This window comes from Tamandua tetradactyla, chromosome 7 (assembly GCF_023851605.1).
Source record: "Tamandua tetradactyla isolate mTamTet1 chromosome 7, mTamTet1.pri, whole genome shotgun sequence".
NCBI classification, from domain to species: domain Eukaryota; kingdom Metazoa; phylum Chordata; class Mammalia; order Pilosa; family Myrmecophagidae; genus Tamandua; species Tamandua tetradactyla.
The window spans coordinates 110,590,650-110,616,792 of NC_135333.1; the positions used below are offsets into that span (position 1 = coordinate 110,590,650).

Sequence of the window (26,143 nt, forward strand, 5' to 3'; positions counted from 1 at the left end):
CAACAAATTGGAAAATACTTCGTTAAGTACAAAGATATCCTTATATATGAGGAGAATGCTTTGGGTCAGCCCCCGGTACTCAGATCGAGCGATCGAGATCTAGTTGCTCCGAGCGCCCCTACGGAGCAGACTCGAAAGAGCAAGCTACGGAAAGCCGGCGGATCCAGGTGTGGAGTGGCAGGAGGGAAGGGCGGGAAGGCAGAAGTTGCAAACGCGCTCGGAGTTACCCCCGGACCTGCGGTCCGCTCCTCTTTGTTCAGCCCAGCGTCCGCAGCGCGTGCTGTCAGTCAGAACCCCGGAGGAGGCACGCCCCGCCTCCCGGGTGGGCGGACTCAACCACACTGGGGCGGGGCCCAGCTCTCCGCGCCGGGGGGCGGGGCCTGACCCAGCGCACCGGCCCGGTTGAGTGCCGGGCTGATCCGCGGGAGCAACCGGAGTCCCGGCCACGAAGGGGTGCGACCCCCCACTGGCCCCGCCTTCCCGGCTGCGGCCCGACCAATCAGAGTGGCTTTTACTGGCGGGTGGGCTGAGCCGGCCCAGCTGCTCGGAGGCTCTGGCATGGTAACGTCCCCGCGCGGGGGTGGAAGGGCCCGGGGCGGTCCCACAGCGCCCTCTGCGGCCCGGGCCAGGGCCGGGGGTACGGCGGGGAAGCCACCGGGTGTACCCAGGAACCCGGGGGCGGGAGAGGAGATTGAGGGGTTAGGGAGAGGAGCCGGGGAGAGGGTATGGGGGCGGGGATTTGGGGGAGATGGGGTGGGGGAGGCCATGATGGAGGATGAAGAGGGGCTTGTGAGGGGCGAGAGTTGCGGGACTGGGTGTGGAGGGGGAAGGAAGAAGTGAAGGGTGGGTTTGTGGAGAAAGATCGGGAAAGAAGAGAGGGGGCGGGAGATGTGGGAACAGTGGGACAAGGGGAGAAATTGGGACCACAGTTTCCCCTTCTGGGATATTTGGCGTGCGACATGCCTTACCCATAGACCCAGTGCTTGCTCGCTTTGGAAGCGATTCCGTGCCCCCTAAGACCACTTGGACACCTCCTCCCTATTTCCCCGCATTTGCAAGACGTTTTCTCCTTATAAAGGGAGGGGGCTATTGAGGAAGGAGAGGTTCTTGTCCTCCACTCAGTGCTGGGTGGTCCAAGAAATGGGAGAGCAGAGGCCCCTTGTCCAGCCGTGGCTCTGCCTTCAACAAGCCTTGTAACAAAACTGTGTGTGACCTTGGGCCAGTCACTGCCTTTCTTTGGGCCTCAGATTTCCCGATAAAAAAAAAAAAAGAAAGAAAAGTGCATGAGAATGATACCCCAGATCTCTTCCAATTTCACAATTGGGTAATTCTTAAGGAGGAGTTCAGGAGAAGGGTTTCTAAGATGTGGAGGAAGTAAAGGAAAGAAGGATAAAGATGGAGGAGAGGCCTTGAGCTTGAGGCTGGAGAAAATCCCCTGGGATGTCGGGGAATGGTAGGCGCACAAAGCCTGGAGGTGTGCATGCTAGCTGGTGCCTCCGGAGTCCTGCTGGAGGACTGGAAGGAGAACTCTTTTAAGTAGAAAAGGTTGAGACCTAAACCAAGAAGGATGAAGACCAGAGGTAAAATTCTGTTCTGTAGAGGAAGAAAGATGAGGAGGTGGCAGGATCAGAGGGAGGCAACAAGAAGATTTTTTCTAGTAAGGCAGCAAATATTTGAGGGGAGCAGGAGGAAAAATCAGGCAGATAGAGGAGAGTGGGGACTAGGATGGTCTTGGAAATAGGGAGGGGCTGGAGCTATTTGAGGCAGCTGAAGAAGGGCAGTAGGTAGGACCACAGGATAATCAGCTGTTTTCCCAGCCTCCATGATGCCTTTTTCTGAGGATGATTACCTCTTTCTGAGAAATGTGCCTGGCAGCCTTTATTTTCCAACACAAATCTCTTCAGGGAGTGTCAGACCAGGCAGAGCTAGAGATCATCTGGCTGGCTGTCTGAGGAGTTCAAGGTTGTTCGAGAATTAGGATATAAGAAATATCTTCCATGGACCATCATCTTTTGAGGGAAGCAGCTTTCTGTAGTTGAAAGCACAGGCTTTGGTGTTAGACTGCTCGGTTTTCAAACCTGCCTCTGCCATTTAATTTCTTGGGACCTTGGGCAAGTTACTTGATCTCTCTGAACCTCTACTTTGTCTACAAAGTAAAATAGTAACCTCTGTGATGGTTGGGAGGTTTAAATAAATGGCATGATATCTGGCTCATAATAAGCGCTCAATAAATGTTAGCTATTAGCTGTTATTATTCCCTCTTTCCTTGCTCTTCTGTTTCTCCATTTTTGTCCTTTTTTGCTTTTGTTCTTTCTTCTGAATCCTTAGTTGTGGGATGCCCCCTAGATGTGGAGGCTGAAGAATTGATTGCCTCTTGGGGGGGGGGGGGTTCCTTCCAGTGGCCCAGGTGAACACAGGATGATAAGATGATCAGTTATCTCTTTATTGTCTCACCTCAGCCCACAAGTGTGTTTTGGTGTTTTTGCTTTTGTTTTTTATTTCTTTTTTTTCCCTCTTTTTATTAGAGAAGTTGTAGGTTTACAGAAGAATCATTCAAAATACAGAGTTCCCATAGGCCCTCTTGCCCCACATGCAGTTTTCCCTCTTATTAACATTTTGCATGAGTGTGGTACCTTTGCTATAATTGAAGAAACATGAGTATGATTATACAATTAACTATAGTCCATGGTTTGCATTAGAGTTCACTCATGTTGTATGATTTTTAAAGATTTTTATTTCTTGTACCATATATAAAGCCTAAAATTTCCTACTTTAACCACTTTAAAGACATGCTATTCAGTGATGTTAAGTACTTTCACAATGTCATGCTACTATCACCCACCATCCATTAACAAAACTTTTTTATTACCCCAGACAGAAGCTCTGTACCTTTTAAGCCTTAATTCCCTCTTCCCAACCCGCACCCTGGTCCCTAGTAACCTGTATTCTAGTTTCTGACTCTGAATTTGCATATTCTAATTATTTCCTTCAGATTAAATCATACAATATTTGTCCTTCACAAGTATGTTTTTGTTCCAGGGAAGGTGCTGGATCTGCTTTTATGTCAACCCCCTTTCCTGTAGCCCTCTTTCACATTAATTTCTTCTTAAGGTTCTAACTCAGTAGAGTAATAAGGTCCAAAGTTGTTTAGGCACCACAGCAGAAGGGCAAGGATGTTTCAGAAAAGAAAGAAGATACCCATAGCACAGGAAAGGCTAGGAGGGGAGGGCTTTGGAAGCCCATGGTAGTTTGCATTTAACCCTGTTGTTCCGTCTCTGTGGGGAAGTGTCCAAAACAGCCCAGTGATTGGATCCTGGCAGGGGTCTCCATGTCTAGTTGGAGATGGTCATATACATTTAATTTTTCATTATCTACAATTAGTTTTTCCATGCCAGTATTTGATTCCAGTCCTCTTTTCTTCAGCACACAGACCTTCTGTGTTGCCTCTCTCTGCACAGTTAGCCTGTGCTCAGAGAATTTTTACAAATGTCCCTGGGCACATGCGTGTACATACACATTTTCCTGTTTTAGGATATTCCACTATGCAAAAATCTAGTGAGGTTTGGGATGATTCTGCATTTTATCACAGGATTTTTTTTTTTTTTTGAAGAGGGCCATGACTAGGCACTCAGAAGTTTAAAACAAGAAAACTCAATCCCTGAATGTAGGGATATCCACCTGAGTGGGGAGACAAGAAGTTCCAAATGATGTACCCAGCAAACATTCGTAGAGTAGTATTTCACTCTGCAGAAGAGTACAGCATTTATCTTAGGGGACACAAGTAGGTAGGAGTGCATGTATGTGTGGGGAATAGTCAAAGAACCTCAGGGAGGTGAATATTGGATCCTCTTGAAGAAAAGGAGAGACAAAGTGGAATAAAAAGCACATGGGAGTAATTAACAGTTCCTGTGCAGAGAAGGAGGGAAGCCATTTCATCAGGACAAACAAGGAAAAGTATGAGGTGGGTCTTTGTCAAAAGGCTTTGAATGTTAAATGAGATTCCATAGGGTGTGCAGTAGGAAGCCAGTGCTGGTTCTCAAGCAAGAAAATGTCAGATCCCTGCAGATTTAGCCACATGGGTTGCAGGAGATATGCTAGAGTAAAGAAGCAGATGCTTTTCCTATAGCAGGGATTGTGTTTTTAAGGAAGGAGGCTGGAAGACAGATTGGATCCAGTTCTGACTCTATCCCTAATGGCTGTGGGACCTTGGACCAATTACTCCTCCTTAGCTTTATCATTTGAAAAGTGTGGACCACCTAGTGTTGCCAGAGTTCTCTCCAGCTCTGACATTCTGTATTCTCTGAATGAATGCTAGGCCTTTCCAGTGGCCTGTTCCTGTGTTTTGTGGGACCTGCCAAGACCATTCAGTCAACAAATATGTAGTAGTTCCTACTGTGTACCAGTAGGTGGTGGTGAGGAAAATATAATGGGGATACAGTATTGGGTGAGTGAAAACAGATGAAGTTACTGCCCTCTTAGAGTTTTCAATCTATTTCTGGTGGCAGATACTGTATTACATTGATTCTGAGATGTTTTAACATTTGTGAAATCAGAATGCATTTTTTTTTTTTTTTTATTAACGGAAAGAAAAAAAAGAAATTAACACATAATTTAGAAATCATACCATTCTACATATGCACTCAGTAATTCTTAACATCATCACATAGATGCATGATCATTGTTTCTTAGTACATTTGCATCAGTTTAGAGGAACTAGCAACACAACAGAAAAAGATATAAAATGTTAATATAAAGAAAAGAAATAAAAGTAGTAGTAATAGTAAAAAACAACAACAACAAACAAACCAACAAGCAAACCAAAAACAAAAAAAAAACCCTATAGCTCAGATGCAGCTTCATTCAGTGTTTTAACATGATTACTTTACAATTAGGTATTATTGTGCTGTCCATTTTTGAGTTTTTGTATCTAGTCCTGTTGCACAGTCTGTATCCCTTCAGCTTCAATTACCCATTATCTTACCCTGTTTCTAACTCCTGCTGGACTCTGTTACCAATGACATATTTCAAGTTTATTCTCGAATGTCTGTTCACATCAGTGGGACCATACAGTATTTGTCCTTTAGTTTTTGGCTGGACTCACTCAGCATAATATTCTCTAGGTCCATCCATGTTATTACATGGTTCATAAGTTTATCTTGTCTTAAAGCTGCATAATATTCCATCGTATGTATATACCACAGTTTGTTTAGCCATTCTTCTGTTGATGGACATTTTGTCTGTTTCCATCTCCTTGCAATTGTAAATAATGCTGCTATAAACATTGGTGTGCAAATGTCTGTTTGTGTCTTTGCCCTTAAGTCCTTTGAGTAGATACCTAGCAATGGTATTGCTGGGTCGTATGGCAATTCTATATTCAGCTTTTTGAGGAACCGCCAAACTGCCTTCCACAGTGGTTGCACCATTTGACATTCCCACCAACAGTGGATAAGTGTGCCTCTTTCTCCGCATCCTCTCCAGCGCTTGTCATTTTCTGTTTTGTTGATAATGGCCGTTCTGGTGGGTGTGAGATGATATCTCGTGGTTTTGATTTGCATTTCTCTAATGGCCAGGGACATTGAGCATCTCTTCATGTGCCTCTTGGCCATCCATATTTCCTCTTCTGGTAGGTGTCTGTTTAAGTCTTTTTCCCATTTTGTGATTGGGTTGGCTGTCTTTTTGTTGTTGAGTTGAACAATCTCTTTATAAATTCTGGATACTAGACCTTTATCTGATATGTCATTTCCAAATATTATCTCCCATTGTGTAGGCTGTCTTTCTACTTTCTTGATGAAGTTCTTTGATGCACAAAAGTGTTTAATTTTGAGGAGCTCCCATTTCTTTCTTTCTTTCTTCAGTGCTCTTGCTTTAGGTTTAAGGTCCATAAAACCACCTCCAGTTGTAAGATTCATAAGATATCTCCCTACATTTTCCTCTAACTGTTTTATGGTCTTAGACCTAATGTTTAGATCTTTGATCCATTTTGAGTTAACTTTTGTATAAGGTGTGAGATACGGGTCTTCTTTCATTCTTTTACATATGGATATCCAGTTCTCTAGGCACCATTTATTGAAGAGACTGTTCTGTCCCAGGTGAGTTGGCTTGACTGCCTTATCAAAGATCAAATGTCCATAGATGAGAGGGTCTATATCTGAGCACTCTATTCGATTTCCATTGGTCGATATAGCTATCTTTATGCCAATACCATGCTGTTTTGACCACTGTGGCTTCATAATATGCCTTAAAGTCCGGCATCGCGAGACCTCCAGCTTCGTTTTTTTTCCTCAAGATGTTTTTAGCAATTCGGGGCAACCTGCCCTTCCAGATAAATTTGCTTATTGGTTTTTCTAATTCTGAAAAATAAGTTGTTGGGATTTTGATTGGTATTGCATTGAATCTGTAGATCAGTTTAGGTAGGATTGACATCTTAATTATATTTAGTCTTCCAATCCATGAACACGGTATGCCCTTCCATCTATTTAGGTCTTCTGTGATTTCTTTTAGCAGTTTTTTGTAGTTTTCTTTATATAGGTTTTTTGTCTCTTTGGTTAAATTTATTCCTAGGTATTTTATTCTTTTAGTTGCGATTGTAAATGGGATTCGTTTCTTGATTTCCCCCTCAGCTTGTTCATTACTAGTGTATAGAAAAGCTACAGATTTGTGAATGTTGATCTTGTAGCCTGCTACTTTGCTGTACTCATTTATTAGCTCCAGAATGCATTTTTAAGAGGGATGGGGTATCAATTTAATTGGCAACATTTTTTATTAGTGCCACATAAAATAATAGTACAATCAGGATTGCACAAATAACTAAAATTCCAATGGATAATTGCTGAAGGGGAAAATAAATGGTGCTGTACAAATGTGTAAAAGAGGGTCTGATTAGTCCAGTGGGTTGGGAAAGGTTTTCCTGTAGAAATGAGATTGGTAGATGTGAAGGATATGTGAACGAAGTGTGTGGGTTGGAGATAAGATTGTCCCAGTGGATGCATGAAGTGGGAAGATAGAGAGGGTGGGTGTGGCTGGAGCATAGACCCTGGAGTGCAGTATGAGTGAGGCTGGTGAGGCAATTGGAAATAGACTCCGCAGACTTTACAGGCCATGGCCAGGGCTTTTGTTATTTAGCCTAAGAAGAGTGGGAGGCCATTGAAGTGTTTTAAGCAGGGAAATAAGGTGGTTTGATGTGCATTTTCAAAAGCTCATTATGGCTGCAGATATAAGGAGACCAGTTTGGAAGCAACTGCAGTAGGTCAGATGAAAAAAGTTGATAACTTGAACAGGGTGGTGGATGAAGAAACGGAGAGAAGTATATGCATTCAAGAAACCTTTAGGAGGTAAAATTAACAGGACTCAGTGGTAGAATGCTGGAGGGCGAGGTATGAAGAGTGGCTCACAGGTTTCTATCTTGGATAACTGTATGGATGGTGGTGCCATTCTCTGAGATGGTGAACTACCCTAACATAGTTCCATGGTATCTGGGAGGTTAGAGAGGGTCCTAAGGCATTTTTTTAAACTTTTTTTTATTGTATAGTATAGCATATACACAAAGCAAAGAAAAAAAATAGTTTTCAAAGCACTCTTCAACAAGTAGTTACAGGACAGATCTCAGAGTTTGTCATGGGCCACCATACAATCCTCTCAGATTTTTCCTCTAGCTACTCCAGAATATAAGAGGCTAGAAGGAATAAATATTTTTTTATCATCACAATCGACTTTTTTTTCTTTTTTGTGAAAAATAACATATACAAAAAAAGCAATACATTTCAAAGCGCAGCATAACAATTAGTTGTAGAACAGATTTCAGAGTTTGGTATGGATTACAATTCCACAATTTTAGGTTTTTACTTCTAGCTGCTCTAAGATACTGGAGACTAAAAGAAATATCAATTTAATGATTCAGCAATCATAATCGTTTGTTAAACCCTACCTTCTCTATAACTCCACCATCATCTTTGATGTTTCTATCCCACTCTTTAGGGATATTTGGGTTACGGCTAAGGCAGTTTTAAGTGGGAAAGTGTGACAGAGAAAATTGGGTTTCTTCCCATGATTATTAGTTTCTGACTTCCCATAATGAGGGAAGAAGGCCAGGGGAGTTAGAGTACTGAGAAAAGGTGAGTCAAGGTGGAATGTTTTGGTCTATACCCTTCTCTACTGGGCAGGATAAACTGAAGAGAGTAGGGCAGATATTGCTAAAAATAGAGATAAGAAAGCATTTTTAAATGATGAGGCTTCTCATCATAGGGGTAATTGGGGAGCAATAAATTACACAGAAGTGAGGTTGGTCCTTTTCATCCAGCTGCTACTTTTCTCTAGAATTCCTGCCTCCCTCCTCCCAAATTTCAGGTAGTGGGGCCTTTTTAGCTGTATTGCCAAGCCTTGATTTACATAAAAAATTTTGTTTTGAGCAAGTAATTTAGTCATATGGTTTCATGTTCTAAAGGTACAAAAGGGCATACAGTGGATCTCTGTTGCCCTTCAGTCAATTTCTTGTGTTATCATTTTCAGTATCCAGTTTTTAGGCAAATGATAGAATATTGTATACACATTTGCTGCACCTACCTTTTTTTTAACTTGAGATATATTTTGGAGTTTGTTCCATATTAAGACATTTAATAAGCTTCTTCATTCTTTTTTATGGCTGCAAAGCATCCCATTTTATTTTGGGGAATAATTTTATAGTTCCTTATTGATGGATATTTTGGTTGATTTCCAATCTTTTGTTGTTACAGGTAATGCTAAAATGAACACCTTGTAGACGCATTATTTTGGCCATGTGGGACTTTATCTATGGGATGAATTCTTATAAGTGGAACGTTCTGTATAGGGAGGATCTGTTTCTTCATTTGTTCATTCATGAATTCATTCAATATTTGTTAAGTGCCTATTATGTGCCAGACACTGCCAAGTGCTAGGAAGCCAGCTGTCAACTAGTCCATCATGACCCCTGCCCTCCTGGAATATTATTATCCTCTAGTGGGGGAAAAACACATATCCAAGCATAATACTCATATTTATTATATGAGAAAATGAAGAAGGGGTCAGATAGATAATAGATTAGGCTCTGTTTTAAACAGATTTGGAAAAACTTCCTAGAGTAACTGATATCTCAGCTGAAAATTAAAGAATGTAGTTGTAGGGCAGGGAGACTTAGGCTCTTCAAAGCCTATATTCACGGGGGAGTGAGTTTACATTTTGTAGGGGAAGTGGCAGCCACCGAGAAAAAGCTGGGTAGGGACATAGAGCTAGGGAGATAAATGGGTGATTAGGAGTGGAAGATTTCAAAGGAAGCAGGTGACTAAAGATGATAGCAGTTGGGGAAAGAGGCTGATGGTGAAGAGAGGAGAGTTAGGGAGATTAGTACTTAACAATGGACTAATGAATATTTGTGTTTAAGAAGCTTTGGGATTTAATGTGCAACTGGATTAATTCAGGTAGGAAACAGGAAAGAGGCCACTCCCTCCCTGGATACGTTAGGAATGAGAGATCTCTGTTTAACTGGTTTGAGGAGTCACTTGCCTACAAGCAGAATAATGGATGAGAAGCCTTTGGAAGAGCCAGTCTGTGCCTGCAGTAGAACCTCTTCCATCTTTTCTGTGGCTTTGGCCAAGTGGAACCTTCCAAAATGAAGATGACATTGGAGGAGCCTAGCCTGCTGGCTCTGGCCTGGCAGAAGAGGAAACAGACCTACCCAGGGCTCAGAGCTTGGACTGGGCAGGAAATTGGGCTTGGAGACCCTCCCTCTGGACTTTGTGCTCCTTTTTCATCCTCACCCCTTCTGCTTCCCTTCTGCAAAAGCCCAGCTCTGTGCCCATCCTGGGTCCTATGACTTTTCTCTCCCTCAACAGTCGGTTCCCGATTCTGGTCCCCGGCCCCCAGCAGCGCCTGCCCCCTTCCCACCGGGGCCCCCCATGATGCCACCACCCTTCGTAAGTTTTATGTCTTTCCCTGGGCTTGGCTTTTCCAGCCTGCACCCCAGTTCCCCAGGCCCTAGACACTGCTGTATCGCCAGCACGGTTTTCGTGTAATGCCCCCTTTTGTTGCCCGAGGAAGAGGGATGGTTTTGCCTGGGTATTGGGGTGGGGTGAGCTGCTTTCAAGCTCTCAGACATAAAGTTGACAACTCCCCCTTTGCTTTTTGTCCTACACATTGGGGCTGGGATAGAAGTGGAAGGGGAAGGACCCTGTAGTGTGAGGGCAGGGTGGGGCTGTCTTTCTCTTTCACTACTCTTTATCTTTGCTTTTTAAATATGCCACAGACTTCAGGCTGGAATAGCATTGTGGTCATCGAGTTGGAAAAAAAGGGATGGACAGCAGGGGACTGGGCAGTTTGCCTGGACACCTGCCTTCTCCCCTTCATCTGAGAGGGCCTGTTTGGGGAGAGTTGCTGAAGACAAAGAGCCTTCTAGTCTGGAGGCTATTATGCTTCCCTTTTCCCTCTCTCCTCCCTACCTTTCAAGAAGCTATGTGCTTGCCTGTTAGAACCAGAGGACTCCCCCTATTATATCTTTCTCAGTAATGAGAAGGGTTTCATGTCTTATGCTTTTCAACCTAAAGCTTCTGAGTTACCTCAGAGCTGTGGTGGAGGGAGGGGGTGGGAGACAGATGGATATTTCCTAACAGGTCCAAGGCATTGTTTTCTCTGCTCAGTATCTCTTCCCTTCCTCATTTTCAGATGCCCCCTCCAGGGATCCCCCCACCCTTTCCTCCGATGGGGCTACCCCCCATGAGTCAGAGACCACCAGCCATCCCCCCCATGCCTCCTGGCATCATGCCCCCAATGCTTCCACCAATGGGGGCACCACCTCCACTCACACAGGTAATCCTCTCCCCCACTAGGGGCCTCAGAAAGCCCTGCCAGTTTATGTGAGGATAAAGATGAGACTGGGTATCTTGGCTTCAGTAACTGGGGAGGGAAGGGAGCTTTGGGTCAGGTTTGTATGAATTTGTCTGCAGAATGGCTGGGAAAACTTTCAGGCTAGGCTGAGAGCCTAGAACCTGGGGATTGCCTCAGGGGAGTCAAGTGAGAGTCATGGCCCCAAAGTGATCTCTCAGGCCCCTTGGGGAGCCCTGATTCACAGGGACCTACCTAGCCTGTGCCTACCCTGACCTTGGTAGCTGGTTTTTGTCTTCTTTGTATCCATAGATACCAGGAATGGTACCTCCCATGATGCCAGGAATGCTGATGCCAGCGGTGCCCGTCACCGCAGCGGTAAGCACTGGGGGCTGGCAGGAAGCAGGTTCTGTCTTGCAGCCCTATGGGTCTGACTTGGAGTACAGGGAATATGGTTTCTGTTCTTTCCCTCTTCTCATCTTATCCACGCTGGTTTCCAGCAGCACTTACCCCCCTCAACTTCTCTTTTCCAGCCACATGCTCAGCTTCTCTAATTGGCTCATTCAGCCCCAAAGTCATAGACAGTCTCTCTTGTTGTCCCCCTGTTTGTGTTCAGCTCCCTTAGGAACACATTCCTACCACACATTCCTTACCCTCACAGGAATGTGCTCTATGGACATATGAATATAGTCCCGTCTCCTACATCTTCTTTGTTTCTGGAAGAGGCAACAGTCTTGGGGATCTTCCTGTACCTTCTTGTGCTGTTGCTCAGTTTAGAGTCTTGGTAGGATGTAGAATTTGCCATCCACTGTGTAAGAGATGGACCTCAGGAATTGACTCAACAAAATGCTCTCACTTGAGGAAAGCAAAGAAAGGAGATGCTGTGTTTTCCCCCTGGGATTTTAGAGCCACAGTCCTGGAGGGTGGAGGAAGCCTGTTAGGGAACAGAGATCCCTGGGAGCCAGGGCATTGAGTCCTGGCCTGGCCTACTTCTCCATCTCCCATGGCCTGGGTCCTGGGGGCCACTGGGCTTGGCCCCAACCCTTCCCCCTCCTCTTTCTTCGGCAGACGGCTCCAGGTGCGGACACCGCCAGCTGTGAGTCTTCTGGGGGCCTGCTCCCCCCAGGCTCGGAGGTTGGGGGGATGCAGGGGAGAGGGAACCATGGACTGGAGCCCACCGTGGATCATGCCTGTTGGGATCCAGGGAGCCTGGGATGTTGATGGGACCAGGGGATATTTATTGGAGATGGGATAAGGGAGGAATAGGTGGGGATGAGAATGGGGTTTGGAGCAAGGGCTTAATATGTTTTCTTGGCTTCTTTTATAGCTGCTGTGACTGGGACAGGTCCTCCGGTAAGTTCTTCCATCTGAGGGGTCCCTGGGTAGAAAGCTAAAAGGGGAGGGGGAGGGGTAGCTGATGATGAAGTCTTTGGGGTGAGGAGTTGAGGCTTTGGGAGAGGGACCTTGACCACCATTCTGTGCCCCCCCCACCCCAGAGGGCCCTATGGAGTGAACATGTGGCCCCTGATGGGCGCATCTACTACTACAATGCTGACAACAAGCAGTCCGTGTGGGAGAAGCCCAGCGTGCTCAAGTCCAAGGCAGAGGTCCTGAGCAGAGCTTTCTGGCCTTTCCTTTCAACTGCCCTGACCCTTCCAAGTCCTTGGCCTCCCCAAGTCTCTAACAGTACAGTTACTTATGGGTCCTCTGATCCCAAGATCCCTGACCAACCCCAATCACCCTAGAAAGGTCCCCCTGCAATCTCTGGAAGTCTATCTTCTCCAGATTGAGGCAGGCCAGGTGGAAGCTAAAGACTCCTGTGGCCCTTACCCACTGGTGTCCCTCCATCCCCTGACAGTAGCTAGAGAGCATGCCCAGCCCGCTTATGTCCACTGACCCATCTTCTTACAGCTGCTGCTGTCCCAGTGTCCCTGGAAAGAATACAAGTCGGACACAGGCAAACCCTACTACTATAACAACCAGAGTAAGGAGTCCCGCTGGACCCGGCCCAAGGACCTGGATGACCTGGAGGGTGAGGGGTTCTGGGATACGTATGGGGTGGGCCTGGGCAGGGGTTCCAGTGTGGGGCCCTTGCTACCCTGTGACTGACCATTCTGTCTTCTCCCATTGCAGCTCTAGTCAAACAAGAGACTGCAGGGTGAGTGACTCACCCACCTTTCCACCAATCTGTCCATACTTGGGGCCACCTAGGGGGTGGAAGTGGACTGTCTTCCCAATATCCCCACTCCATGGGAGGAAGAGCCAGCGCTCAGTCTCCTTGCCAAGTGGTCTGCTCTTACCCCATCCTTCCTAGGATAGAGAGACCAGCTAGCCCCTGACCTCCTCTTTCCTTGCTTTCTTCTTGGGCCCTATCCTTCTGGTTCATCTGCAGAAAACAGCAGCAGCAGCCACAGACACTACAACCACAGCCTCCTCAGCCACAACCTGATCCCCCACCTGCACCTCCTGGCCCTACCCCAGTGCCCACGGGCCTCCTGGAACCTGAGCCAGGTGGAAGTGAAGATTGCGATGTGTCAGAGGTTGCCCAGGCCCTGGAGCAGGGGATCCTGCAGCAGCCAGAGGAGGGCCCCAGCAGGTGAGGGCTGCTTCCTGTGTCATCCCAGATGCAGACCTTAGGCTCCCAGCCCCTTATCCTGGTTCAACCCTTGACCTCTACAAAGACATCTTGGGAGAGGCATGAAGATCTGGGTGTGACCTCTGAAGGGCAGCAAAAGACTACCCTGGAGAGCATAGAGGAGGGGTGTGTTGCTGAGAGCACAAGCCAACTGGAAATTATGGGAGCTGGGAGATCCTGTGGCTCAGTCTCCTCTGCCCCTTAGTTCTGCTGGGCAGCATCAGCCACCACAACAGGAGGAGGAAGAATCAAAGCCAGAACCAGAGAGGTCTGGCCTCAGTTGGAGCAATCGAGAGAAGGCAAAACAAGCATTCAAGGAGCTGCTGAGAGACAAGGTGCTGGGGGTGGGGCTCCCAGGGAAGGCCTGGAGGCAGCTGAAGGTAGGCAGGCTATGACTCCCACCTGCTCCATTCCAGGCTGTCCCCTCCAACGCATCCTGGGAACAGGCCATGAAGATGGTAGTCACCGACCCCCGCTACAGGTAGGCCTGGGCAGAGGGATCCAGGCCCTTCAGATCCTGTTCATGAGAGCAGCTGGGCCAGGGCTTCCCAAGAAACCCCAGCTCAATAGTCAGGTCCCTAAAGAGGCCAGAGTCAGGAAAGTGAAGCTAAGGTAGGGGTGTTAGGGAAAGAAGCTCGAGGCACTCCTGTAAAAGGAAACGGAAAGGTATCTGATATGAGACATTCAATAAATGCTTGTTGAATTGCATTGAGTTGAATTGAATTAAAGTAATTGGGGAAAGAGGGGGCTAGATAGGGCAGAGGCATGACGGTGACCTGAGTACCCCAAAGAAAAAGGGCCAAGTATTAGCAGTGTTTTAGAGCAACATATTTCCCCTCACTACCTCTCACCCCTACCTACATTCCAGAAATCTGTCTTGCCTCCCTGTGTCTTGGATCCCGCCAGCCCTTTTGAGCCCATGTATAGAGCCCACACTCAGCAATGTGGGGACCCATTCCCAGTGTCCTATGATCCTACTTTGTGGGCTGTGTAGTTTAGACTGACTCCTGTATCCCTACCCTACTCCTACTTTCTCCACCTTAGTGCCTTGCCCAAACTGAGTGAGAAAAAGCAGGCATTCAATGCCTACAAGGCACAGCGGGAGAAGGAGGAGAAAGAGGAAGCCCGGCTAAGGGCCAAGGAGGCCAAGCAGACCTTGCAGCATTTCCTGGAGCAGCATGAGCGCATGACCTCCACTACCCGCTACCGGTCAGGGGGCTGGGCTGGGGTGGGGCCTGGGAACCCTGGGAAACACAAGTGCCCAGGGTCTTCCCTTCTCTGCCTGCTAACTCATAGCTTATGTGCTCCACAGGAGGGCAGAGCAGACCTTTGGGGAGCTGGAGGTCTGGGCTGTGGTCCCTGAGAGGGATCGAAAAGAGGTTTATGATGATGTCCTCTTCTTCCTGGCAAAGAAGGAGAAGGTAACAGTCTAGCCTGGGCCAGATCCTTCAGCCTGAGGCTAATCCATGGAGAAAAAGCCTGTCTTATTATGGCCCCTGGTCATTCTTCACTTTAATCCCCCTGTCTTGGAAGCTGGTGTTACATTTGTCTATGTTTACAGTGCACAATCCCCCATGTCTGCTCTGGGCGCAGCCCTGGGTATGGAAGGGCAGAAAGGAGGCTCTGAGGGTCAGTCTGTAACCTATGCTCCTTCCCCTTTCCACAGACATAAAAGCCTTGAGTCTGGCTTTCCTGAGTGGTGCCCACACTGCCCTTCTTTCCACAAATCCTCCTCTGTCCAGGCCCACTTGAATAGCTCTAGCCTGCCCTGCCTCACTCTGATCCTGTGACTCTCCAGGAACAGGCCAAGCAGCTGCGGCGCCGTAATATCCAGGCCCTGAAGAGCATCCTGGATGGGATGAGTAGCGTCAACTTCCAAACCACATGGTCCCAGGCCCAGCAGTACCTCATGGATAACCCCAGCTTTGCCCAGGACCATCAACTGCAGAGTAAGCCCGGGTCTTGACTCCTGCCTGTCCCTTCCCCTTTCCTCCCTGATCTGGGACCCTAGACCCTGCCTCATGCACACTCCCCTGCCACTCCTGCACATTCCAGGAGTCCCCTGGCATTCATTCAATCTCTGATACTCTCTGGATTCTTTGAATCCCAGAATGTTTCAGATCACACTCCCCACCCCCACCGTCCACCCAGGCTCCACCATTCATGAGGCAGAGGTCTGGGATTGGTATCAGAAGACCCAGAGATAATGATGGTGGTGGCTTTATAGCTCATGTGAATATGGTCTTCATTCGTCATAGCACTGGGGGTCTTAACTGTCAACTTAGCTGTTGTTGGCCTGTAATCACCAGTAATATCAGAAATCCACAATCTAAAGTTACGTCAAAGCTTGATTGATTCTTAGTTCCACAGACATGATATCTTAGGCCCCAAGATAATTGGCTTCATGTGTTGGCTTCCAGTAACTGAATTTGCAACAGCTTAATACTTGCCAGTTTTTATCTCATACAATTAATGGCCTCCTTCAGAAGCCTCCTGATCCACTGACCTCTGCCACCAGAGTCCTCTTCCCCTTTGCCCCACCCGTTTGGTTGTCCCCAGCATCTACAGGGGTAGCATCCTTGGAGCACAGGGGGTGCTGGGATACAGGGTGTCCCCCTGGTACAGTGCCCACTGAGCCTCCTCCCTGTGGTAGACATGGACAAGGAAGATGCACTGATCTGCTTTGAGGAGCACATCCGAGCTTTGGAGAAGGAGGAGGAGGAGGAGCGGGAGCGAGCCCGGCTTCGGGAGCGGCGCCAGCAGCGCAAGAACCGGGAAGCCTTCCAGGTACCTTTACTGCTCTTCTGGACAGACGGGAGCTCACTTCTGCCCCAGACTACAGCCTCTTCACCCGTACCTGCATCCTGCCTGACCAGACCAACTGTTTTGTTTATGTTTTCCCCTCTCCAAGTTCCATGAGGCCTCTCTCTGCCTGTAGATCTGCTCCTGCTCTTACCCCTCTACTCTGGGCCATGCGTCTCTAGGGAAGAATAGATCTCTGTACCACCCAGAAACTACCAGCAGAGAGCACCCTAAAGGCATGGCTTGGAAGCTAGGCCAGGTTCATTTTCTTTTAACCCAGACATGTGCAGCTTATCTTCCAGCTCGGGGGGCTTGGGGTTGGGGGGAAAGTTGTACCATCATCCATCAGGAAATTGAAGCCAAGTCATGGGGAAGTTTGTGCTATAGGCAAGTTTCTGTTTCTTTACAGGCTAGCTCTGCTTTCTTGGTTTGTCCCTTTCTGTATATGACATTCTTTCCTTCCATACTGCTCTTTGCCTCCCCATCTGTATCTCTTCATCTCTGTCTCCCTTGTCTGCTTTTCCTCATCTGTATTGCCCCTGCCTCTCCCTGTCATCCCTCTTTTCATCCCCAATTTTTGGCTAAGCCTCCCTCTCAGTCTCTCTCTTCTTATAACTGGCCTCTCCCTGCTCAGACCTTCCTGGATGAGCTGCACGAGACAGGGCAGCTGCACTCTATGTCCACTTGGATGGAACTATACCCAGCAGTCAGCACTGATGTCCGCTTTGCCAATATGCTGGGCCAGCCGGGTAAGGCAGCCAGGCTTCCCCTTCTCTGGCCTGGCTTCCTGTTCTGCCAGCCGACCTCTCTGCACCCCCACTCCCTGGTCCTGTCCTCGGCCCCACCCCCCCACCCCCCCACCCCCCCGGCCTTGGGAAGCTGCCGCCCGCCAGGCCCCCATCCCTCCCTCCCCCACAGGCTCCACCCCTCTGGACTTGTTCAAATTCTATGTGGAGGAGTTGAAGGCACGATTCCATGATGAGAAGAAGATCATTAAAGACATCCTTAAGGTGAATGGGGCTTGGGGTGATGCAGGGATGCAGGCTGGGTACGGGGCATGCTCCTGGGCAGGACTCCCTGATGAATCCTGTTTTGCAGGAGCCTTGGAGCTCTCTGTTCAACAGATGCCTACTATGATCCTCTACTATGTGCTGGGGATACAGAAATGAATAAGATACAATTTTTCCCCATAAGAAGCTCATAGTCTAATAGGAAGATAGACATGAAAACTGTCATACAGAGGAGCAAGTGTTATTACAGAGACAGGAATTGGAATTGGCATTTGAACCACATGCACCTTTAAGAATGAGTAGGTGGAAGAGAGGGCACGTTCAGGGCATAGGGTCTGCAGGAGCAAAGACCAGGGATGGAAGGTGCATGGTGAGTTTGAGGACCAAGAAGCACAGCTAATTGTCAGTTGGTAGCCCACATGTGTTCTCTCTGACCTGCACAGTGTTTTAGAAGAATCTGGAATTCATTACTGCCATTTTAAAATCAGGAGATGTCACATAAAAATATTTTAGCTTCTTTTGAAAATTTGGATCATCTAGCAGCACTGGCAGGTTTTGTAAGGCGTACCGTAGACTCCAACTGAGCTGTCACTCCCTATTAGAGGAGGCACATTGTCCTTACCCTCACCTCTCTATTGCCTCCCTGACACTGAAGCCACTGTCAGCTGCCATTTTCCACCACACACATACTGTCACTTTTCTTATACTGGAGAAGTAGTTCTCAGTATTCATGTCTGTCAAAGCTAGAAAAGTGAATAAGAAAGTGATGGTCTAGGAGAGCCTTGTTTTTCAAAAGGAAAAAACAAGGAGAAAGCATATTTCTTTGTGAAAGTGAAGAACATTCTAATGCATTTGATGAGACAGTGTAACACAGTGGTTAGGAACAAGACTCTGGGGCCAGACTGCCTGGGGTAAAAGTCCAGCTTAGCTACTTACTAGTTGTTAGACTTTGGTCAGACTACTTCAGCTCTATGAGCCTCAGTTTCCTTATCTGGAAAGTGGGAGTTTCCTACCAAATTATACCTAATTACAGAGAAAAGTAATTTGGTACCTGGGGTGAGAGGGGCCTAAGAACCATTGCTAGAAATGTCCCACTCCACACACATTTCTTTTAAGTCCTATGTTTCTTACAAATTTGTGCAAGTTTTGCATGTTAATACCATATTATGTCTCTGCTTGTTTAATATAAATTTAATATTTTAAAATTACTGTTAGGTAACCTTTATCATATTGTTTTATGGCTTCTTCTCTTTCTCTGGAGCTACATGCCTCAGTTTAGAAGTAGAGTTGTGGTTATAAAATGCTTTGAGTGCTAAGCTAAGAAATTTGGATTTTGATCTTGTAACAAGGAGCCAGGGAATGATGTGATCAGGTGGGTGTCTGAGGAAAGTGTCAAAAGTACCTCAGACTTGGGTACTGGTGTCCTCCTGATGGTGGTGGTAGGACAGTTCTGGAAGCCACAAGAATACTAAAAGTGATAGTGGCAAGTAATTCAAATAAATGTTGGGCTTGAATCATCATCTTCTAACTCACTCCCAGATGCCTTTTCTGCTGTTGGGTAGACTTGGTAGAAAATTCTAAGAAGCGCTGGATGCTAGAGGCTAAGTGAGAGATGTGGAAGAGGGTGAGCAGAGAGAGGAGGTGGGGGAGTACCACAGTGACCTAGATGGGAGCCAAGCTGTTCTGGAACTCAGGCACAGGCAGTGGGGATGGCAGAGGAGGGAGAGCGGGAGTGCTCAACTAAGTTTCTGAGATTCCCTAGGTTTCCTCAGAGATGCATTGGGACAAGCAAGGGGGTGGTGGTAATTTTAGTGTGGGGGGGAAGGGGGTATTCTATACCCCTCCCCTTGCTTTGAAGTACAGCGGCTCTACTTCCATCTCTTATACATTGAGGTTCTACATAAGAGTTTTAATGAAAAAATGTTTCTGCTGTTGAAAAAAAATTTTTTAAACCAATGGGATAGAGTCACTCAGAGGTAGAATTGGCTGATTGCTTTGTGTAATTGAGGGAAAGGAAGGAGTTTGTGATGGCCTGGGTGGATGATGACACATTGGTAAGGATCAAGCAGGAAGAGCAAGTTTGGAGAAAACAGGAATTCCATTTGGGGAATTATCTCAAACACAGTCTGGGGAAGGGAGGAATAAAACAACAACAAATACTGTATTTTAAAAAGATAATCTTATAAGGTAGAAATATCTAATCCCAGGATGGCTAAATTTTATATGACAATTAACTTTCAGTCACAGAGTGGTGGGTACTGCTTACAGGCCTGAGGATCCTATCCTCACTGATCCTGACTCTCCATGCCAGACAAGAAAGAGACTTCTTGAGATGGTTCCCCTTTTCACTCCCCTTTGGGCTTCTGCCCATGGAGTGCAGTCAATCTTAGGACCCCATGTGACCACCTGGCTGGTGGATGGTGATGGCACTTCTTGTCCATAGGCTAATGGAAAGAGCCCTGGACTTGGAGCAGTTAGAAGATGGAAAATCTGGGTCTGGGAGATCCATGGGGTTGGGCAGGGACTTGCAGGGAATGGATTCTCTTGAGACCTGCAGAATTTGAAGTGTCTATGAGATATCCCATCTAGTATGCCTCTGAAAATCAGGAGACAGGTAGAGGATGAGATTGCTGGGAAAAGTAGAACAGGTAGTGAAAAAGGACTAAGTGCTATTCACAGAGGAACACACACATGCAAGAAAGGGTGGTACGAGGTCAGAGTCAGGAGGGTATCAAGGAAGGGCAGTGTTAAAGATGCTCTGAGGACCAGATAAAAGAGGACTGAGCAGGGGCCTTTGGATTTGTCTATTAGGACATGACTAACCTTTGGAGAACATGTCCATGAAGAGAGTGGAGGAGGCAGCACAGACTTTAGAATCAAGTAACTCCCAGCTGTCATCCCATTTATTGGCTTTGAGACCTCAACAACTTATAGACAAAATGTCTATGAGCCATGGCTTTCCTCATCTGTAAAAGGGATAATCAATGTGCGAGGGTGTGAGAATTACAAACGACATTTGTAGAGTGTCTTGCTTATGGTAGGCCCTCAATAAATTTTATTCCTTTCCTTTATGCTGCATTTCAAGAGATTTTGGAATAAATGGAAAGAAGTAGAGGTTGTTAGCTTGAGGAAGGTGGGAGCAGGATGGGAAGGAGGATGTTCCATTCAGTAAGATTTGTGCTTGATGGAGGAGCCATTTAAGAGGATGGGATTGAAGCTTTCAGTTCTCTATGACAGGGAAGTAAAGTGACTGAAGAGAAGGGCTGGTGAGCATGGGTTGAGGAAGTACTCTTGGAAAGAAGTGAGAAGAACCTGCCCCTGATTTCAGCAGGCAGGCCATGGAAGGAATGGCTGTGTGGAGACAGCGGAAAGGAATGGGCCTATGGTCCAGCTGAGTGGGGAAGACTAGACTTGAGGGCCAGATTTCAAATTCCAGTGGCACCACTTGCTACTTGTGTCGTCTTGGGCCAAGTTAGATCACTTTTCTAAGCTGTCATTTCATTGGCGTGTTGTGAGGTTTAGAGCACAGAGCCTGCCACATAGTGATTGGAGAATGTGGGATGTTTCTAATATTCTTGAGGAGTTGCACACCTAATTGCCTCTATTTTTTCTGAGGAATGAGGAGTGATGGGGAGGGGGTGCTGTGCTGTTAGAGATGGGGGACAGTTCTTACTCAGCCATGTGTCAGTTGTGAGACCTTGGCGTGCTCCAGATTCTCCCAACATTTGTTTTTCCTGCATAAAATTAGGATAATGGGACCTAATGTTAAGTTTAGATATATATGAGAATTGAATGAGATAGTGTATGTGTTACCTGGTAATAGTAAGCACTCGGTAAATAATATAGCCAAAGGGTGCTTAGGTGGGTCAAGATTAGGGACCAGGTGGGAGCCTGGAGCACCTGTTGATTGAATGCAGAGATGCAGTACTGAGCAGCAGAAGGACCCAGCTGGGACCAGAGATTTAAGCCAAAGGAACCAAGAGTTAATTGTGAGAAACTCAGACATCAATCACCAGTCAAGGAAGGAGAAGCAAAAGGGTGAAGTCATGGAGAATCCTCGCCACCCTCCTCTACCCCACAAGCCAACCCCCTTAGCTCCTTGTGGCTAGAGACGTCCAACCGAGGGTGGGCATGGGGGGGATTAATCGTTGGGTGATGAAGACTTAGACAGCTTGGTTTCCACGTTGTTCCAGTCCTGTGGATCTCTTCTGGAGGCTGGGGTTTCCTGATCTTCTAGTAATCTTGTCGGCTCTGCCTGCCCAAGAAGCCAGCTGTGGGCCTTAGGGTGGTGTCCCCTGTTTCATGCACTGCTGTGCCCACAGGACCGGGGCTTCTGCGTGGAGGTGAACACAGCCTTTGAGGACTTCGCTCACATCATAAGCTTTGACAAGAGGGCTGCTGCGCTGGACGCAGGCAACATCAAGCTGACCTTTAATAGTGTGAGGAGGCAGGGCTGGGCTGGGTGGGGCAAGGTCACAGCTAGGGCTGAATGCGCTCATTTGTCACAGTCTTCCACCCTAATGTGACTTTATCTCCAGTTCAGGGGGATAATATTAAAAACCCAGAACTCAGTTTCCTACCTGCTAAGGTATGCCTGGATGGGACCTGGGCACCCACTCTCCTAGGTGACCCTGTTCTATATCATTTCTACCCTTAGCTGCTGGAGAAAGCAGAGGCACGGGAGAGGGAGCGGGAGAAGGAAGAAGCACGGAGGATGCGGCGCAGGGAAGCTGCCTTTCGAAGCATGCTGAGGCAGGCCGTGCCTGCCCTGGAGCTGGGCACTGCCTGGGAAGAGGTCAGGACCGCAGCCTGGCACCAAACACCACCCCCTCGACCCCGAGGGCAGCGGTACTTCTCGACCACTGAGGGCCCATCCCAGTCATAAGCACAGCTCCGGGCCTGCTCCAGCTCCCTTCCTACCTCTGCCCCAGCCCTGCCCTGTGCTCGTGGCTGTGTCATTGCCGTGCCGGGGCTGGTTTGATCAGCAGTGCTCTCCCCGTTCAAGGTCCGTGAGCGCTTTGTGTGCGACTCAGCCTTTGAGCAGATCACCCTGGAGTCGGAGCGGATCCGGCTCTTCCGGGAGTTCCTGCAGGTGCTGGAGGTGAGGGAGGTTTTGTCCCCTGGATCTGTCATGGGCCCTTGAATTCCCTGGGCTGGCTTAACAGAAACTTCAGTGACCTTTCACCCCTAGGGTTCTTCTTTGCCTGGCCAGCTAAGGAGAGGTGGTCTTAGAGGGCCCTAGCCCAAAGTAGAGAGGCAAAGCAAGATTTTAGGTTGCAGAGTCATTTCTAGAGCTAACTCTGTGCCTTCCTCACCCCTCCCTCTGCCTCTGCCAGAATGAATGCCAGCATCTCCACACCAAAGGCCGAAAACACGGCAAAAAGGGCAAGAAGCACCATCACAAGCGTTCCCACTCACCCTCAGTGAGTTGGCGGGTAGAAGGGATGGGAGGTGAGGCTGGGTTTGGGAAAAATAAACACTTTTCTCATTTTACTCCTTCATTACCTCCCTTGAAGGGAGATTTGAGAATTCCTTTGGCCTGGATCCTCCTCTTTGTCCCCAATTCCCAAACTTGAGGACTTCTGAGGCCAGAGAACCTCTGCGCTGACATGGTGCCGAGGTACTCAGTGTCTGCTGGTCTGCTCAGGGTTCTGAGTCGGAAGAGGAGGAGCTGCCTCCACCATCTCTCCGGCCCCCCAAGCGGAGGCGGCGGAATCCCTCAGAGTCTGGCTCTGAGCCTTCTTCTTCACTTGATTCGGTTGAAAGTGGGGGTGCTGCCCTTGGAGGACGGGGCTCCCCATCCTCCCGCCTTCTTGGATCAGGTAAGCAGTTGCTAGGAACCCAGCACCTGCAGAAGTGTTGGGAGCAAAGGGGAAGGTGGAGGTCTGTGGCAGGCCAGATCCAGAGGCGGCCCTGGGTGAGACCAGGAGGAGAGTGGAAGGGGAGGCTGAGCCTGTAGACGAGCAAGAACAAATCTGTCTCCCTACCTCAGCAAGAAACTGGGAGAAGGGAGCAAAACTGGACTTTCTCAAACTGAGCCTCCTACCTCAGACTATGAGGTCCTACTCCTATATACAGACTAAAACTGGAAATGGTGAAAAAAGAACAGGGTTTTTTGCTGTGTGGCAAAGAAGAGAAATGAGCCCTCTTTTCTCCTGCTGGAACTGACTGGAGAATTTTCCATTTCCAGATCATGGCCTTCGGAAAACCAAGAAACCAAAAAAGAAAAATAAGAAGAGAAGACACAAATCGGTGAGTAGAGAAGGAGCTTCTACCCAAGTCCTCCTATTTTGTGAGGCCTGTTATCCCCAGCCTCTTTCATAGGAATTGAAAGATGGGCTCTGGGCTCTTACAGAACAGTCCTGAGAGTGAGACAGATCCTGAGGAGAAGGCTGGCAAGGAGAGCGATGAGAAAGAACAAGAACAGGACAAGGACAGGGAGCTCCGGCCAGCAGAACTCCCTAACCGCTCCCCAGGCTTTGGAATCAAGAAGGAGAAGGTGAGAGGCAGGTGCCCCGGCCCAGCCAAGGCCACACTCTGTCTGTGCCTCCCTGGCTCTCAGTGGAGGTCTTGGGTCAGCTGTGCCTTTGCTTCAACAGACAGGCTGGGACACGTCAGAAAGTGAGCTGAGTGAGGGTGAGCTGGAGAGGCGCCGGCGGACACTTCTGCAGCAGCTGGATGATCACCAGTGACCCAGTGCGCTGTTCTCTGCCCCAGTCTGTGTGAGGCTGTGACTCCCAGGTCACCCTCACCATCTTCCCCAAACACCTTCCTCATCTGGTCTGTGTCCACTTTTCCTCAAGTCACCCCACCCCCAACACACCATTGTTGGTACCTCTCCAGGTTGATCTTGGTGTTCAAAGGTCCCCCACTTCCTGGACAATTAGTGCAGTGCTTGCCCTCAGCCCCAGACCAGAGATTGGTGGTATATGCTGTGTGGCTGGGTGATGCCAGTAGATAAAATGTGAGACGAGGTCTTCAAGGAAGAGGGCCAGGCTGGTGGACACAGCCTGGGTAGCAGAGGGCAGGGTCCTTACCTTCCAGCATCAGTGCCTGCTCCTGCCTGCCCTGGCCCTGGGGCTCTACCACTGCTTCCTCCAGCTCTGGGCCCCAGAATACATGTTTTGTTTTGTTTTTTTAAATAATATTTATAACATGGCCAGTGGCTCTTTTGTTCTTCTCCATATGCTACTGGTGGACAGTGTACAGATGCCCAGCAGAGGGCACTGGTATCTCAAGCAGCCTTACCTCCCTTTGTGTGGCTGGAGCCCACCCAGCCTGCTTTCCCTTCCCCCAGGTTTCTGAGTCCACAGCCCCTGAAGCAGTTTCCCTCTAGCCTCTCTCCTCCCATAGCTCAGACCAGACTGATGGTCACCTTAGCCTCCCAAACTCAGAAAAAGGAAACAAAGTCAGGCCTGGTGCTTCAAGCCTTTTTTGAGAGGAAGGTTGGGTTTATGTACAAGAGAAAAGGGAGGTCGTACATGTACAAAAAGGATTGGCCCCCTACATTCTCTTCCAGGGACTGAGAAGGAACTTGCAGGGAAATGAGCAACTGCTCAGCTAAGACCACCGTGCCCACCCATCTCCCCAAAACACCTAGCTGGGGAAAGAAGACGAAGTTGCTATTGGCACATCCTGGGGCTGGTGCAGAGAAAACCCCTTCCTGTCTGTCCGCCTGAGCAAGGACAGAACCAGCCTAAACTAAAAGGCGCTAAGGAATAAGGGCAGTGAGCTTATCTACCCTTATCACCAAGGCACAGCTGGGTGGGATCCAGCCTTAGGAGGGCCTTGCACTCCTGGTAAGAGATGATATGATCTAAGACTTGGTAGGGGCATGGGGCTCTCTAAGCCTGGATACTTTTGGACCAGATCTGACCGTGGGACTGGAAAAAGGAAGGAGAAAAAAGAAGATAGTTGCTTTCTTCTTTCATCCCTCTGGGTTTTTGTCAGAGGGGCCTCGGTGCTCCTAGATTAAAGCTGACCTTGGGTGACCCTCTGGGAAATGGTTAAAAACCTTGGGGGCAAAGTGCAGTACTGGAGGCACCAGGGAAGTGCCAAGTCCCTGCAGACCCAGTGCCCACAGTGGTGGCAGGCAAGACCCAGCTTTGGGAGCTGGGGTTGGTGCTGGTTTGAGACAGCAGGACAGCCTTCCGCAGGCTCCGGAGCAGATCCCAAGGTTCCAGACCTACTGGTTAGACTTGCAGGACCCTGAGGGCTGAAGTGCTTCTGCCCCCAAAAGGGTCTCAATGGGGACCTGGAGCCCGAGGGGGGCCACTGGTTGGTGCAGCGCTCCTGGCTTGGTGGCGAACGACAATGGGCTGTTGGTTGAGGCCTGTGGGAGAGACAGGCCTGTGAATGGGCAGGCAGGCTGGGCCAGGCCCATCTTCCGTAAGAGTGGCACCTTCAGGAGCCAGGAGCAGCACCATGGGCAGGGGCAAGGAGTGGCCAGCCACAAGTGTGGTATGGATAAGAAGCAGCTTAAAGAGGCTTGAGGAGCTCGCCAGACAACTGCTGGGGCCTTCTTCAGAGAATCATGGTGTTGGGGGGAGTGACTAGAGGCTGTTTGGGCAGAAACAAGATAGGAAGACACAGGAGTCAGAGCTGGGATATCAAGCATAGTGATCAAGGACATCTGACTGCTCCTTAGAAGAAGCTAATGCCAGAGCCCTTGTGAGTAGGCAACCCTAGGGGAAACAAGCACAAAGCATCTCCTGGCCCAAGAATGGGACCTTTCCACCTTGGTGGTCAGAAACCTTGGTTTGGGCCTGATTACGGCATAGTTCTCAAATCTGGTCTGGCAACTCTCTACCCCTGGAGTCTTAGTAGAAGCCACCACAGCATTAGCAGGAGAGAGACCATGTCCCTG

At 48.3% G+C, this 26,143-nt stretch overlaps 2 protein-coding genes across 16 annotated transcripts in view; one reads left to right on the forward strand and one right to left on the reverse strand.

The window, feature by feature from the left end:
• The first annotated feature begins 425 nt into the window (after positions 1-425).
• Positions 426-24,436, forward strand: PRPF40B (pre-mRNA processing factor 40B). Of its 11 annotated transcripts, none has more exons than XM_077170829.1 (26): positions 427-561; positions 9,846-9,926; positions 10,672-10,815; positions 11,143-11,208; positions 11,899-11,926; positions 12,158-12,183; positions 12,327-12,437; positions 12,742-12,862; positions 12,964-12,988; positions 13,223-13,426; positions 13,671-13,800; positions 13,882-13,946; positions 14,510-14,674; positions 14,778-14,886; positions 15,264-15,414; positions 16,119-16,252; positions 16,902-17,016; positions 17,186-17,277; positions 21,600-21,716; positions 21,935-22,072; positions 22,283-22,378; positions 22,614-22,700; positions 22,925-23,099; positions 23,468-23,529; positions 23,633-23,776; positions 23,857-24,436. In XM_077170829.1, the coding sequence occupies exons 1-26, from the start codon at positions 559-561 to the stop codon at positions 23,905-23,907; spliced, it is 2,640 nt and encodes an 879-aa protein (XP_077026944.1). In that variant the 5' UTR covers positions 427-558; the 3' UTR covers positions 23,908-24,436. The 11 variants fall into 11 exon arrangements, with proteins under 11 accessions (XP_077026940.1, XP_077026944.1, XP_077026950.1 ...); XM_077170830.1 differs by having other exon boundaries at positions 428-561; positions 12,742-12,814; positions 23,877-24,436; XM_077170825.1 differs by having other exon boundaries at positions 426-561; positions 23,633-24,436.
• The window catches only part of FMNL3 (formin like 3), a 74,966-nt gene continuing 70,862 nt past the window's right edge, over positions 22,040-26,143 (reverse strand). For 2 of the 5 annotated variants that reach the window (XM_077170819.1, XM_077170822.1), the window contains one exon: positions 22,042-25,609. Coding sequence is in view for 2 of the 5 variants with exons in the window: in XM_077170820.1 (XP_077026935.1) it covers positions 25,521-25,609 (89 nt within the window). In the remaining 3 variants the exon portion in view is untranslated. Of the gene's footprint in view, positions 25,610-26,143 lie in introns of all 5 variants that reach the window. The other 3 variants (XM_077170820.1, XM_077170823.1, XM_077170821.1) reach the window with 2 other exon arrangements.

Bases quoted from the DNA above. Each gene is read 5' to 3' on its own strand.
- PRPF40B (XM_077170825.1), top strand. The intron at 13,427-13,670 runs GTGAGGGCTGCT...TCTGCCCCTTAG, and splicing joins CCAGAGGAGGGCCCCAGCAG to TTCTGCTGGGCAGCATCAGC. The intron at 23,100-23,467 runs GTAAGCAGTTGC...TTCCATTTCCAG, and splicing joins CTCCCGCCTTCTTGGATCAG to ATCATGGCCTTCGGAAAACC.